We start from the raw sequence: 16,847 nt of genomic DNA, 5'->3' as shown, positions 1-16,847 counted from the left end.
TATGCATGAGTTTATGGCCAAAGAAATTATTTTAAAAAAATGGACTCGTATATGTTATTAACTTTGTTCTTAGAAAATCTTTCTGTATTTACAGGTTTTTAACAGACAAGCAGGTACAGACAAAGAGTGCTTATATACAGAGCAGCACAAGATGTTAAAATGAGTGCTAAAACAGTACCTTATTTACAGATGGACTACAGAGGAAAGTACAGACTAAGAACAAGTTTTATCACAAAACTTCTGTTACTCTACCAAGTATCACAAATCCCATGAGGAACTGTACACTTAAAAACCAAAAAATGGTATATCTACATGAAATCCAATGTTTCTCCAACTGAGAGGCACTGAATTGTATATATTTACATAATATATACATATAAAAGTGTATAAGCATGTATGTTTTCATACATATATAGCTACCTGTGGTGCAAAAGCAGCAAAAGAAATTATATTGTATGACTTCAATACTACAAAATAAAGGTTTGTGCTAAATGGGCTGACTGACAAATAAGGTAATGTTACACCATACATAACTATACTGGCAAAATAAAAATAAAGAAAATTGAGCGTATTTAATAATAATAATGTCCGCTCAAAGTCCCAATGGTCTTAAGTGAACAAAAGATTACAGTCAGTCGTTCATAAAACAGAAGAGATTGTCGATAATACTTCAAGTTCATGCAAAGGTACAAACCATTAAAAATGAAAAAATAAAAATTAACATTTTCTTCCCTGTTCACCAACCAGCTGTGCAGCGTTTCCCTTCATTGTGAGTAGAAAGAAGGTGCAAAACAAAAAAAGGGCAGACTCTGTGGGCTATGGAACTGAACTGCAACGAAGTACGGGCACTTGGTGGATGACCAGAGTCTGTTTGTCTGCCCCGCCCTGATTGGACGGGGTGCCGACAGTGGCAGTGTCAGGTATGGTTACTGTGGTGTGGGTGGTTGTGATGGCGTTGGTGGTGGTGCTGGTGCATGAGGTGGTGGTGCTGCTGCTGCTGTTGGTCGCCTCTTCCTCTTTGGGCTGCTTACTAGCAAACTCTGTGATGCTGAAGACGAACTGCAGGCAGCCAAGTTTGATGTAGCTGCCATGGTGGAGCAGTGCTGTGCCCTCCCAGCCGGCCCCGCTGCCTCCGATCAGGCTGGAGCTGCTAGCCTTGCAGTTGCACGTGAGGCCGGGGCCTGCCTGGGGCTGACTGCTCATCACTCCGCCTGTCGGCATCACACCCACGGTGGAAGTGGGCCTGGGCCCCTCCTGCTGCTCCCTCTTCTTGCTGCGGCCTGAAGCATGTCGAGACAAGGGAAGCATTGTGTGAGCAGCTGCACGTACACGTTTCTACACACCTCCTGTCCACTGGAATGATTAAAGACAGCACTTAAGACTGCCGTCAAACGCTATTGTGAATTTCGAAATCAGAATGATGATGTTTTTTCGGGTCATCCCCATCAATCAATCAAACTTTTATTGTCACAACACATTACAAGTAACATGGGTGAAATTCTTGTTGTGCAGGCACTCATTGCAGTTACAGGGGATAGAGACAACAATTATAGCTACACAGCTGCAGCCATATTTCGGCACTGTTCCCCAGGTTCTATGTTCCCCACTTACATTAGGGTGGTTTAGGGTTAGCGGTATAGGTTTCTGGTTTAAGGACAGTGTTTTGTACTATACAATTGTATGTACAGAACAAAGAATGTTTGTTTTTGTCATCTTTGTTGAAGAGTCTTGAGCAATTATGTTTTAGTTTATTTTATGCCAGTGTTAATTTTTTGTTGGCTAAGACTAGATAGTTTAAGTAATAATAATAATAAACTTTATTTATATAGCACATTTTCATACATAAAAAGTGCTTCAAATAAAAAATAACAAGCAGCGGAATGCCGAAAAACAAAAAAGCAGGTCAATACAAGACACAATATATACAAATTACTAGCAAATAAAAATAGCAAAACAAAACTAAAAATGGTAAGGAAAATCAGAACATTGAATATGAAGACAAGATAAATCTAAACAAATGCCAAGTTGAAAAAATAAGTTTTCAGCTCGCTCTTAAAAACATCAAGGGAGGTCGCCCTTTTAAGGTGCAGTGGTAGTGTGTTCCACAACTTGGAAAATAGACCCAGAAACCTCACCGGTATTCCTTTGTTGAGCTTTTGGTAATTTTAAAAGAAGAGTGGATGAAGACCTGAGTGTTCTAGTGGGAACATAAAAATGTATGGAATCCTTGATATACGAAGGTGTCAGGTTATTAAGTGCTTTATACACAAATAAAAGTGCTTTAAAATCTATTCTAAATGATACTGGTAACCAATGTAGTGTTGACAGGACTGGACTAATGTGATCTCTTCTTCTGGTGTTTGTTAATATTCTAGCTGCCGCATTCTGGATTATTTGTAATTTCTTTATAGATTTTTTTGGGTAATCCTGTAAAAAAGGAGTTGCAATAGTCTAGTCGGCTTGTGATAAAAGCATGTACAAGTACTTCTGCATCTCTCTGATTTAAAAAAGGTCTTATTTTAGCCATGTTTCTTAAATGAAAAAAGGCTGTTCTTGTGTCCTTACTAAAGTGAGTTAAAATTTAGGTCCGAGTCTAAAGTCACACCCAGGTCTGTGACCTCTGTTTTAACATTTTTAAAGCAAAGCTCAAGACCCACTTCTACAACATTGCTTTTAATTGATCTTTTATTTTTTGTTATTCATGTCCTCACTGTATTGCATTACTGCTTGTTTTTTAATGTTTATGCCTTGCTTTTCGTTTTTTCTCCATTGCTCTGTAAAGCACTTTGAGCTGCATTTCATGTCATGAAAGGTGTTATATAAATAAAGTTTTATTATTATTATTGTCTAGCCAGGGAAGTAGCCTAGGCTTAAATCTGAATTTGCTACTAAAAGTAACACTACGACTATGTTGCTAAAATACTTTTAGTCTTACTAGAATTACAAAAGTTACTAGGTTATGTTTCTGGTTTAGGTTTATTCTAAGTGGGGAACAAAGAACCTTTTTTGCATGTTGGGGAACATAGGTACGCTCCCGTTTTTTCCCCTCACTAGTGCAATTTTATATTTCCCAATTATATATTTTTTAATAAATGTTATTCTCTTGCACAATTGCGGTTGTGAATTCAGGCTTTTATCATTTCTCTTCAGTGGCTAAAAGGTGCTTCCATAACAGGGCTATTCTGATGGAAGTGGAGAACAACTAGAAAAAGTGCCCCTTTGGGGCACAGGTCTCAACCAGGATATGAGCGTTTTTGGACAAATGTCAAGTGGCATTTCTTCCTCTGCCTAGGGGGAATATGCATGTACATGATTTACGGCATTTTGTACAAAACGGTTGTGAATACAAGCGGCTAGGAGGAAGACACTAATGCTGTGCCAAACGGACACTAATCTGACAAATTGCACTCTGCATTCATGATTTCAGGCATCCGGACACACGGACAGACGGACACACACACACACACACACACACACACACGAACAGAGTGCAAAAGCATACTCTCCCCATGCCTTCATCAAACAATGGGGGGGTAGAAAACTCACGGATAATGCCTTGCACTTTGGACACCAGGCCACTAGGTGGTGATGGTGAAGCCTTTTCAGAAAAGTCACAGGAGTAAAGCACATTGTCCACTGTGGTCCCATGTTCACTGTAGTTCAGGAGCTCATAATGCTTAGTATTCTGAGGGGACACAGAACAAGATCATTTACACACTGTGTCTTAACAAATAAATAAAACCCCTGTATAACAACTACAAGTAGCTTAACCTGAGGACGATTCTACAAATGCCTTCTAAATCAGGACAGTTTTCTGAAAAATGTTTCTATGTCAGTGGTTCTCAAACAGTTTCATGTCAAGGACCCCCAAAAATATATGTATTTGGCCGCCGACCCCCATCGGAAAATATGTTGTTCCAGGGACGACCACCCCTCAATAGCCAAAGTATAACGTAATGCTTAAAACACCAAAAGGGGTTCCCGCCCAAAATGGGTTAATGTGTAGAGAGCATAGAGTTATAAATAAATAAGAGACGTCACCGAGAGGAAACACTGAAGCAGAATGTGTGGGTCTTAAGTGTGGCATAGGGACGAAGGCACTGATTTTGTTCTAATGTGTTAACAAGACAGTGAAAGCATAATGTAACCACCATCTCCTGCAAAATGATGGTGAAACTAGCAATTTTCACCACACGATACCTGTATACAACAGAGTATACTGTGTGTAGTTTTTAAATGTGCAAGAAATGCTTAATCTTTTTCACCTAGAATAAGATGCCCAAAATAGGGTCATGTGGTTAAGAACACACGGCAATGATGTCAAAGCCAACGTACCTCGTCATAGAAAATGCAGGCATGTTTTCCCGACACATAGTTACAATGACCATAGTTTGTAAGGCACACATCCATGTCAGCACCTGAAAAATAAAGGTTTGCAGTGATGTAAATAGGTTTTCAATGTAATGAGTCCCGGGATGCAGGGATGGTCTTTTAGATGAGTCCCAGGGACATTTTACGAGGCCCACTTCAACGACGTTAGGAGTCATATTTTACCATTTTTACAAATTGCAGCATTTAACTCCCATTTCATTTTATTATACTATTTATAATGTGGTTATATTCATGTAGAAAACAGAAGAAGAAATTATTATTATAACTAAAGCTATCAAAATAAACTAGAATAAAAAAAACAGTACAGTAGTACATCCCGCGGATGCAGACGTCGTTGTTTTATTAACTAAGGTTAAGGTTAAGGTTGTTTTTTAAGGTTAAGGTTGTTTTACCTTAACTATAAACTGCGTTTTGGGATGCAAAATGCACCCTATTTTAATCTCTGGTATGAGAGAAGAGCTTGAAAAAGCCCAAATACAGTACACTAGTACAGGGGTTTGCAACTGATTGTGAACCAGGGACCACCACCCAGGGATTCTTTAACTGAAATATACAAGTGGTCCAGAGCCAAACTGATCTGTTCCTATCCCACGGTTACCCTTATTCCATTATCTTACTTTATCCAACCTTCCATTAAACTCAGGTTAACTGATCTACAGAGCAGACACATGATGACATGATTATATGGGTTCATTTCCTAATGATGACACAATCAGGCAAGCTGGTAAACTTACCCTTCTTGAGATTATAACTCCATTTTTTTTCTGTGAAATGTCTTAACCTCAGACTTAAAACTAATAGAATATGCACATCACTTAGTAGAGGTGGTGGGTTCAAAAGTAGCATCAAGAGAAGAGAACCCGCACACTCATCTGCTCCAAAAGTTATACTTTATTGACGACATTTGGTCAAATGGCGTTTGAGCAGATGGCCTTGGCTCGAAATGTCGTCGATAAAGTATAACTTTTGGAGCAGATGAGTGTGCGGATTCTTTTCTCTCTTCTATTTTCTTACCCTCAGACTTCCTAGTAACTGACAACATTGGCGCACTTCCACGGAACAGTGCACAAAGGTTTAGTTTTAGTGCATTGTTCTGTGGAAGAAAATCCCAAATCTTTACTAAATGCATGGTCAGGGATCACATGCAATACCTTCACAGACCACCTGTTGAAAACCCCTGCACTCGTACATAGGATTTGCTGTATTATACCAATTACTTACACAACTAAACTAGTGTTGGGTGTCAAAGCAAACAGTAAAAGCAAAAGCAAAATGGCACTAAACATAATGGAACAAGGACAGGCATTGTGGTGAAATTCTATTTACCAACATTGTATACAATACATTTTCAGTCGATCAATTCATTGATTCATAACTAATTAACAGCCAACTTAAAGAGCTGCGTTGGATGTTCGATGGAAAAGGTTCTTACCAGATCCTATGTACAATGTCCTGTAGCACATGCTGACAGCCTCACCCTTTCCTGTGAGAGGGTAGAAGACTGCTCTAGCCTGGACCTTCTTTGGACCTGGAAGAAACGACACCGGTGAACAAAACGCATACATCTAAATGACGGAGCCGTTGCGCAAAGACCCGCCCGGCAGCACTGTTTAATGCAATTTATTTGTGCTTATTCTAAGTTGTTTTTGTTGAATTACTCATGACAAAGTTGTACAGTGTATATCCATAACATAAAAGCAGCACGCTAGCAAACAATTCACTAGTTCTTCGTTTCAAATTCAATCATTTTGCTATTATAATTTTTCACAATTATATTACCTGATCATCATCTTCTTAAATACACTAGTTTGAAACTCTATACCGTCAAATGCATACATCTGTCACGCAAATTATCAAAACATTAGAAAGTAGGCCATCATTTAGATACCGTAGATGCAAACAAAACCCCAAGACCAGAATTCACACTGATCAGGCAGTGTGGAGTACTAGGATGTAACATTTATTTAACCAAATGCCAGATTTTCCCAAAACTTCCCATATGAAAATCTTTATTCTTATCTTTATTCATAAAGCACGCATTAAGAAATAAAGCATTGAATAGAATCTTGATGACATATATAAAACAAAAAGTTTAATGTTAATTTAATGTTTATGTCTTTCCTTGACCTGTCCTGGCAGTGCTGGGCAGGGATCAGATAAAAGAAGAGAATGTTTTTAATGTTGGTAAATGGTCTTTCCTTATCTTACTGTGGAGGGGAGAAGGAAAAAAAAGAAAAACTGTGGAAAAAATATATATATTGGCGAGCACCAACACCAGGCTACGGTAGCTTACCTTCAGGGACTGGAGAAGGGGGTTTCACGATGGGGGTGACAGGGGGAGGTGGTGGAGGAGGAGGAGTGACTCCACTGCTTTGAGGAGTGGACATCATTTTGGGAGGGAAAAGCTGCTGGATCCTCTGACGAGCCAAGAGTTTGATCATCTCTCCATCTAGCTTGTCCAGTTCAATTCCTAAAAAGGGCAACACAAGAATAGTTCCGATTATTTGGGGTTTAAACAAAGCTTAAAAGCTACAATATGTAGGTTTTATGTCTGTCTAAATTGCATTTGCATTGTAACTACAGTGAAGCTGGCTAGTGTCCGATCTGGTCCGCTCTCTGCTTTAAATTACCTTACTGACATTGTCAACCAGTAGGTGTCCTACCCGACAACAGGGTCTACATTTCTCATTGGAAGAGTAGGGAGACCACCTCCAACCACAACAGATGGAATTATATTGTAGTAACTACAAACAGATTGGTTAAAACATTTTATTCATTAAAATAAGTCCTTGCGGCATCATGTAGCTGTAACAATTGGGCCAAAGGTATCAGAATGTCGATTTCCTCTTTCTGACAAAGACAGAACAAAGATGCGCTTCACTGAGGATTACAATACTGCTTGCAGCTTTGCCTCAAGAAAGTGTTGATGACTCATTACTTTAGCAGTTTTGGCATGGCTAACGAACAAATTCAAGGTGCTTGCAGATACAAGCTGCTATGCAGATGGACGTTATTGTGCCATCATGTGATGACACTGGATCACAGGCTTGTCATGAGCCAAACCCACAACCTTGTGAACCAACTCAAACCTATGACCCAGTGATGGACCCAAACACAAACCTATGACGAGGTTGACGACCCCGTTACCAGATCATTATGGTGTACCAACTATCAGTAGGACGCTCCACAGTATGAATTCATAATAAGGCAACACAACGTACCTCCATCAGCATCCATAGCAGCCTTCATGTGGTTGGACAGGTCAGCTATAGAGGAGATGACACCAGTACTACCCAGTACTACCTTTACTGGAGAGGAGAATCCTGGAGACACACACAAACGACACAGAACTGAATGGCGGGAAGCTGATGACGTGTATGCCATTCCCAAGGACAGATCATGCATCGAATTGCTGTAACTGGCTGACGGAGTGGGCGACACATGGAAGGGGTCGCTTGTTTTGGTTCACTGTTCCGCCCACCATGGCTCGCCAACTTGGACAATGCGCTCTGCATTGCGCTCGGCCATTGGCTGCTGTGTGTGCTCCCCAGCCTGGCAACTTTTTACAATCATTGGAGAACACAGCGTGTGAGAAAAGCAAAGGATGGTGGCTCGTGAGGCACACCTGCCTTGTTCTCAAGTGATTTAAAAAGCCATGATTTCTTGTAAAACCTTGCACAAACACGAAACGTGAAATTAGCCAAAAAGAAGTGTTTTCCTTGGGAAAGGCACACATCCGAAGCAAATAGTCTCTGTGATGGAGTCAACTTCAACTCGAAATCTCAAATCTTGAAAAAAATTCAACCCAACTAAAATGTTCAAACTTCTGAATACCAAATGTCAAAAGGGAAGCATGGTTTTCACAAATTGTTTTCATTTCATTAGCATGGGCAAGATTCAACTCTTAATCCAATCAGGCAGGGGAAAAAAGACCTGCAAGTCCGTGCTCATGTAATACGTTATCTATTAATAACACTATTTAAGCACTGTAATAAAATATGAGCCTAGATGAAAAAACGTTTTATTTTATTTTGTGTAATTATTACTTAATCATTCCCAAATTGTTAAAAGGCTTCTTAGTTGTTCAAAGGCTCCATAGTTTAAAAAAATTCAGGTCACCCCCTGACCTCCTGTAATCTCAAGGCTGACCCTGAGAATACTTTCTATATCAAGAGTTCAAAGCAACCTCAAGAAGCAATAACAATCTCTGAAATCTACTCAACTACTGATTCAGAGAACCCCCTTACCTGCTGGACTTGGTGATAATAATCCTAGCTTGGCTGTGCCATGGTCCAGGATGGGTTTAGGAAGTGGGGAGGCTGAGGGGACACTGAGGGCGGTGGTGGTGGTGGAGAGGTGTGGTTTTTCATCACTGCTCGTACAGTCTGCCAGTGGCCCAGACTGGGTCCTGTGGTTCTGCTGGCCCGTCTTGGAAACTATTAACGTTGGGGGAGCTGGGAAGCCTTTCTGGGCACAGACCTCCATCGGGCTCACGCTCTCCCTTTTAATGACTGTAACTATGTGGTTAAGTAGAGAGGTGGTGGAGGCGGCTGTGGGGGCAGGGTCCTGTACAGTTGGACTGGGTTGTGTTCGGTGTTGGAGCTCAGACTGCCTGAACGAGTCCGACGCACTGTCACAGTCCACGGGGCCGTTGGCTTTGGGGGGCCGCCGCTCCTCTGCTAGAGGCCCGTTGGGCTTTCTGCAATTCTGACAGGGCCTCACGAGGCAGTTACAACTATCCATCTCAGCGGCCAAGGGGCCCTTGGGTACAGGGGCCCCGTGGGGAGCGTCAAATCTACTGCAGGGTTTCAAACAGGGGACGGGAGAGGAAGTCCTTTCCGAGGAGACCAGAGGTTTGAGCAGTTCTGCTGTGACACATGATTTAATATCGACCTTCTGCTCAGTGTCCCATCCCACTGACGACGATACTGATGTGGGAGTTGATGACGGTGTGGCCTTTTGCTTGATTGAAAGGTGCCTCATGATGCTACACTGGAGAGCAAGGACATCTTGTAGCCACTGTTGAACATATTTAAAAAGGCACAATTTAGACCAGAACAAGCCGAAAACAAAGTGTTGCAGGTTGTAGTCCTAAAACCCCGAGGTGAGTTTGAATAGTATTGTAAATGCCATACATTAACAGATATCATCCCTGAATTTTATCGCCAACAATATATTACGTGGACTATCATAGCAATGTTCAAACATATTGTTAAACACTAGTAGGAACACAAGACAACTCCAGGTTAGCCTACAAAATATGTCATCACTAAAGCTAACCTAGCTGGTATGTAAACAGTCCATAATCAGAGGATGGTAAACTCCATCCGCCCCAGCAGGCTGGGGCGCCTGCTGGCCTAGCAGTCAAGACGCATACCGGGTTCGAATCCAAACCCAGACACCCTTTGCTGTGTGTCATTCTGTCTCTCTCTGTCCCCGTTTCCTGTCTATCTACACCTGTACCATCAATAAAGGCAGAAAGGCCCCAAACAATATCTAATAATAATAACATTGGCCTATCTATATAAATGGAGTCATTACCCGTTAGCATTGTTAGGACACACTGCATTGAACATTGAGAGCTGTGCATACCTCCTGCTGCTCTGCCTCTGTAGTGAAGTGTTTGGGGGACTGTTGGTCCGGAACGCCACTACAGACCAGCTCTGATTGATGGACCCCTGCAGGGGCCAGCATGGCGGGAGGGTTCTGATACTGGGACTTGATGGCATCTGGCACCTGAGAACAAAGAGCTTCTCATGAAATACAGTATAATCAAGAACACTGGAAGTATCAAACGTTTTTTTTTTTTTTTTTATGAATCACTTTGATTCTTTTCAGATATAGGAAGGGTTGAAATGCAACAGAAGTGGGAGCTGGGAATCAAAACAAAACTGGAATTTTCCATACTGCAATTAATTCAAGAACAAGTTGTACAGTACCTTGATCATCTTTTTGTGGTGCTGGTGAGTGGTGCGTCGGTTGGGCGTGCTTTGCCGATGGACACGGCGCAGGAAGTCCACTTTCACAGCATGCTGGGACATGCGGTCCTGGAACTGGTCAAAGATCTGGCAGCGGTTGGTCAAGCTCAGGCTCCTCTGGTTCAGCTAGACAACAACAGCAGGACAGCAGATCAGTCTCTAAACAGATACTACTGGATTCGATTCTTTGCATATGCCTCTTGGGAGTTGGGCAGTAATGGAGTTGGTTAGTGCTCAGGACCATGTCTCTTACCACAAGGTGTTCAATGTGATTGGGGCACATCCACTTGCCAGCTGGTAGGGCCGTGAGCGGAGGGTCCAGGCAATCCATGTGGAACAACAGTGGACAATAGTCGCACTGGATGAGAGGAGCCACCCTGCAGCTCCTGAGATGAGGATGCAAAGCAAGGTAGGTTGGCTAAATTAGTTTGTATGTAAACAATTAGAAATAATTCACAATATCTGCTTTAATAACTAGGACTGCTCTCCGGTATTTCGGTCCGTCACAGAACACAGAACAATATTGCGACATACAATATCAAATATTGTGCCACACAATCCATACTTTAAAAGTTTAAATGCCTGTGCATAAGTGTATAAACCGAGTAATAACCAACCTGCTGCAAGTAAAGCAGACTTTGACTGGCAGAGGGACCAGGCCGTTGGTGTCCAACTCATGGTGGGGCCTCCTGAATGGCTTCCCCAGAAGATCCTCTTTTCTTCTCTTCTTACTGCTGCCTGTAAAAACCAACAGCATTGAAATTATAACCAAAAGGCTTGCCTGCTGATCAGCCACAAAAGCAAAGACATTGCATGGCCCATCGAAAAGAATGTGGTCTTAAATGTATCTGAATTTTATATTAATATTAATGATGCGTTATTTCCCAGACCAGGACATCAGCGCATCGTTACCTGGTAGTGCGGTAGTGCATGTGAGCTCATTGGGCAACTGAAACTGCGTGGGGTTTCTCTCCATAGCAGCGGCGATCAGCAACTGAAAAGGCCTCTTGAGGAGGCGAGGCGTGGGCGGAGGAGGAATGGTGCCCTCGAGTTCAGACCCCTGCGCCTCCTCCTCTGCCTCCGCCGCGTCGTCCTCGGCGTCGTTTTGATCCTCCGAGGGGGTCGGCGTCGAGGAAGTGTTGGAGGTTGGCGTGCCGGGCCGGCTGCTGGGTCTACTGCCGGTCCGGCGGTCCAGGAGTCGGACCTGAGCCACCCTGAGCCCGGGCCCCGCGGCCCCAGCCCCCGGGGGCAGGCCGTCCAACCGCAGTGGGCCGGCGTTGAGCTCCAGCTCCACCGCCGCTGGAGACACAGAGCACTTGGCCATCGCCTTCTCAGGTAGACCGTTGGTCTGCTCAGACTTCTGCTCTCGTTTCTGTGGGGAAGGGGAGCAGATAAGATCAGAGAGATGCTGCAATGATCTTCTTCCTTAAATGTTGCTACGCCCGAGATAATGCATCTGCAATGACAGACAGATAAACAGTTTGCACTCAAACAGCATCTGAATAAAAACCAACAGCATGCTGCTCACCTTTTTTCTTACATTACATCGATGACACATCCACTCGCCAGGGGGCAGCATCTCTTCACTTAGAGGTGGGTTACTATGGTAACAAAGAGATAAAAGGCTATTATCAGTACTGTGAGTTATTAATTATCCCCATAAACGTAGAAGTGGAAAGTTCAGGGCAACTCAATCTAGCCCGCCTAGACTGTACAATATCAGCGCCAGTACATACATACATTACTCTGCCTCCATCTAGTGGACAAATTATATCAATGTATAACTCTTGGTAATGCCTGTGTTTAAAACTGTAAACTGTAAAACTGACATGACCAATCAACTGACCAACTGAATGGAATATAAACAGTTTGTAGCACAATAACAACTGAGGCATGACGTATGTAATGTATTGTAAAGAGGAACGGTGAAAAATACGTGAATATATTAAATCAACCACATATATACACAGATTTCTAGTTGAGATATTTCTCAACTAGAGAAAATTGCTGTCACCATCTGGAGACATACACATCCCAGAATGTATGCATTCACACTGTATGCATGTTGTATACATTCTAGGATGCACATGTCTTACATATTTAATGTCATACATATTTGTACATGGCATGCCTTGTCAGAAACCATACCTGCAGTATATTGTGTGTGTGCAATATTATTTTTGCATACATTTGAGTCACAAACGACCCACACGCAATGCAAACTGTAGGCTATGTAAAATGTGTCTCGTCACAGTGTGAAACCGGCAGTGAAAGATAGCAGACATGCACAACATGAACATGCTACTGATACCCATGCCAAGATAATGATCATCCATCATTGTAGTGAAGCAAATCACACCTCAGATCTATTGCCATTTTGTCAAAAAGTAGCTATTTTACATGATTTGACACACTCAGAGCCCACGACTAAAACAACAATCATATAGCAAACAGATGTGTTAACGTTCGTGGAGATAGGTCCCAGCAAAGCTGCTTGGTAAAAAAAAATGCTGAGAATGGCATCTAGGGGGGCTATTCAACGGGCTTATTATAATAACAAATAGCCCCTGCATCTGCATGCATCATCTCAAACGACGTACAGTACTGGCCCTTTTCATCTGCAAAGCGTATGTACCATTACGTGCACAGCTGCTGTTTAAAAATGTTGGTAAAATGGCGCTGGAATAGAACAAAAAAATCCAGGGAGGTCGCCATATTGTAAACAGAGAGAGAGAGCGACTCCATTTTTAGCAGCGGCATAGAGACGCTCCGCACAGCGGAGAAGAGGAGGCGTTCCGCGGCAAATTTTAACTTTATTAATTCTCTATTTTCACACGTCAAATAATAACAAATGACAAGCGAAGAGAGGCCACTCTCACGCCTCATTTACTCAAATCGACATTAGATGACAAGACATTGTCAATCTCAACAAACCAGAAACGGAACGTGGACAAATGAATCGACATCGATCGCACCCATATTTAAGCCCGATTTGTACTCCATCGTATGACGGTGTCGCTTGGCAAAAAGAAACGAACTGCAGACTCGAGCTTTAGAGGTCCGTTACTTTGCACTCTGTTCCACTATGACTAAAGCATACGTGGTGGTTTCTTTCCCTCTTCTACGTCGCAATGAATCACTTTGAACGCCATTAAGTTGTTTTAAAAGCTCACGTTTAAAAAGGCAGAGGTTTATTAGTTTATTAGTAACTAGAGTTGAAATGGAGCAGGGCTGCACCTAAGAGCTAGCGAGGGAAACATCGCCCACTGCTCTACTGGTACATATATGTCTCTAAATCTAGTACTGCGTGCATGACGTTCTCCCCATGTAGTTTTTGACAGACATTCCATACCATATTAGATCATCACATTCACAGCAGAGAACATCTCTACATTCAGCAATACATGCTGATTCAGGCTCACGGTTTAGGGGTACACGCTGAGCTAGGTTTAGGGTTGCAATTTGCAAACAGTAATGACTAACTAAATGGAAGGTTTTGTGTGTCATACCAGCATTGGAGGTGGAAGGCCGCTGGGCAGTGGTCACAGCACAGCAGATCGCCTCCTTCTCGGCAGCTATCACAGGTGTCATGGTTGGTGGCCCTGCCACTCCTCCGGACGTCCCTCACCAACTTTCTACTCCTCTTGTCCACCTCCTCAGACTTTGGGGGCGCCAGCAAAGTCTGGATTTGCTGTAGTAAAAAAAGTTTAAAAGGGGGGTATTGAATACTCTGTGGCTGTCACAACTCACAAATCTAAACGCAGGATACTGGTGGATCTTGGAGACTAGGGTGGCTGCTTTGGGCCTACTGGTGCACTTTAAGAACTACCGTCGACGAGGGCCCCGAAGAACAACCAGTTGTGTGACTGCATGTATGATATAATTAGATATAATTTTAAGTTGTGTGGATCGTTTTGATATTGGTGTAAATCAAACACAAGGCCAGTTTCAAATCACCAGTGACAGTGACACGAAAGTAAATGAGAATTCCGTCTGACTTGGTGGGCTTAGTCCATAAATAAATAAAAACAGACCCTGACACTGACTTTAAGAGGTCCATATGTACATGTATTAAAGGCCTGGGTAGTATGAACTCCCAGTTTAAAGACATTTAAATACTTTTTCCCATGACCTGCAGAGTGCAGACACCCCGTTAAAAAAGAACACCGTACAATCCTGAGGGGTTAATCTAGCCGCCGGGTCGATTTGAACACTCTCGGGTGTAAACTAACAGATAATTTGACTCTGCTTAATGTGTGTATAAACGACTGTAAAGGCCTGCAGAAGCTGCACACCCTCACCTCCATTAAGCCTCCAGAGGTGTCCAAGTCGTACACAATCGTCGGGGTCTCCATTTTGTCCCACATTCATCCGATGGAAGCCAACGCACAAACCCGATCTGCGGTGGGTGAAAATAAACCGATCACACACAACGACGACGAAAAGCGGCTCGATCCCGGGAGAACCTTCAAGCCCTTCGGGTGAACAATTGTTTGTTTTCCCTTTTCGCACCGCTAGAAATGCCCCGGTGGCTAATGTTAGCCGGCTAACGTTAGCCACTAGCCACCAGAAGACGTCAACCCAGTCAAGGTTGTATGTGGAGCTAAAGGCTAAGCTAACGCTGCTAGCCCGCCTGCCTCTGCTTCAGTCGTCCACACGAAAAGGCAACAGCAACCCTACAATAAACAACGCGGACCGGTCGCGCTGACGCTTTGAACAAACTCCTTGCAGATGCAAAACGGAAACAGTGTGGATGTTTTTCCACGTTTGTTTTCAGTCCAGGTTGTACACACAAAACGATCCTCCGAGGCCCCGATTAGCTGTTCAGCCATGATTCCTGCTTCTGCTCCTGCAAGAAGCAGCAGGCTCGAAAATCTGCAAGCCCGTCCGATCCCATTGTCAACAAACACACACGAAATGCAACGTAACACACGGTGGCAGATCCCACGTCGTCGTGTGATCCAATGCGCGGCGAACGACAGCGCTCCTGGAGATGTTTAATCCGTGAACGATGTGTGTGCAGATGTGATAGGGTTGGTGTTATTGTTGTGAAAAAAGCCTCCTCGGTGCATCAACACTGCTGCTAGCAACATCCTCTCCCGTTGGCGCAACCGCGAACCGCCACACGAGCATGCGCGCTGCTATGATGGACAAAATAATTATTTTCTGATTAGATTTTATGCCCCCCCCCCCTCCCTCCCTCCCTTTGGATTTGTATTAATTTGCTCAATTAATTAATTATTAAAAACAAGTAACCATATACTTTAGTACTTTAAGTTTAAACTGCAAAAAAAAGTTGGATGAGAGGAAACGCCCCCCCCCCCAAGTAGGAAATATGGAAAAAGGATGGACTTGTTTTGGGGAAAATATTCAGATATCATAATAGTGTTTTTTATTATTAATTGCTGTGCATGTAAACATCATATGTAATTCCGATACAAACGGACATGGAAATGAGTTGACATGATGTGACATACATAATATTCATTCACAATTCATATTTCTTCAGTCCCCTAAATAACTGTGAGAAGTGTTAGATAATGTTAGCGCATCAGACATGTTGTATGCTCATTCACACATATACAGACCGAGAAGGACAAGGATTAACCGGTATGTAAACACACTGTTAATATGTCAATAATCATAATGGAGAAATTAAGTGACAAGGGGGACATCTGGTGGCCAGTCCATTGCTCGTCACATCCATGTTGGTTGTTGAGCGGTGCCTCCGCTTCATTACGGAGCCTATGTCCGTCCGTCCGTCCGTATGTCAGTCTCTGTGTCTGTAGGCTATGTCCGAGCAACAAGCACAGAAAGCTGCAACACCTAAAGTGCATTGGCCATGGCCATGCAGTATAGTACAGCAGTGGCACCGAGTAAAGCACAGAGCACAGTAAAGTACAGTAACTATATAACAATAAATGTATTTGTTTTTTTAGTTCTCTTAAATACAATTAACCTGGAGCGGTGCACCTGAAGTGTTCATGGACTAGACATTATTATATTGTGTGTTCTATTTAAGGAAACAAGATAAACTAACTTTGATTAAGTCTGAGAAATGCCAGCAGGCTGTCAAATTGAATGTTGATGTGACCTCACTCACTGGAAAGGTGCAGTTGTAGCCTTGAGTCAACAGGCCCTTTGGTCTGAAATTGCCAAAACATAATTCACATGAATGTGCAACCCAGATTATTTCAGTGTAGGCCTGTGATTGGAATCAAACTAGAAATGTAGGCCTATATATTTTTTCTATCAATGTGTGATTATAATTCACAATGTCATTAAGAAACAACACAAAGCATTTCAGCTACATGAATTAATTATTAATTGTTCTTTCGCTGAGAGCTCTTTGGTTGCTCTTTGGTTTCCCACGTGTGAGACTTGGGTTTGAATCTTGTTGCTGTGCAATGGAAAATGTTTAATAATAATTATATAATTTATGTTTGGACTTTGGACTACAGTCAAGGCTATGCAGCA

General features: G+C 42.6%; 1 protein-coding gene across 1 annotated transcript; it reads right to left on the bottom strand.

Moving 5' to 3' along the window:
* Positions 1–75: 75 nt before the first annotated feature.
* On the bottom strand, positions 76–15,466 carry phf12b (PHD finger protein 12b). Its single transcript, XM_083772881.1, has 15 exons — positions 14,672–15,466; positions 13,880–14,061; positions 11,899–11,971; positions 11,283–11,742; positions 10,988–11,108; positions 10,624–10,756; positions 10,332–10,496; positions 9,985–10,128; positions 8,640–9,411; positions 7,614–7,715; positions 6,686–6,862; positions 5,825–5,920; positions 4,336–4,418; positions 3,547–3,685; positions 76–1,280 (listed from the first exon to the last, which is right to left on the bottom strand). The coding sequence occupies exons 1-15, from the start codon at positions 14,735–14,737 to the stop codon at positions 817–819; spliced, it is 3,177 nt and encodes a 1,058-aa protein (XP_083629007.1). The 5' UTR covers positions 14,738–15,466; the 3' UTR covers positions 76–816.
* Positions 15,467–16,847: the final 1,381 nt, after the last annotated feature.

The sequence above is a fragment of the Protomyctophum parallelum genome (assembly GCF_964188405.1).
Source record: "Protomyctophum parallelum genome assembly, chromosome: 9".
In the NCBI taxonomy this organism is placed as follows: Eukaryota; Metazoa; Chordata; class Actinopteri; order Myctophiformes; family Myctophidae; genus Protomyctophum; species Protomyctophum parallelum.
Note: the sequence above shows the minus strand (reverse complement) of the source record. Positions and strands in the feature narration are given on the sequence as shown.

What these genes read in the sequence shown, in the direction of transcription:
- phf12b (XM_083772881.1), bottom strand. Translation starts at nt 14,737, where the DNA reads ATGTGGGACAAAATGGAGACCCCGACGATTGTGTACGACTTGGACACC. An exon ending in ACCACAAAAAGATGATCAAG is followed by an intron (nt 10,129 to 10,331) that starts GTACTGTACAAC and finishes CTTTGTTCTCAG; the next exon opens with GTGCCAGATGCCATCAAGTC. An exon ending in CAAAGTGCAAGGCATTATCC is followed by an intron (nt 1,281 to 3,546) that starts GTGAGTTTTCTA and finishes GACATGCTTCAG; the next exon opens with GCCGCAGCAAGAAGAGGGAG.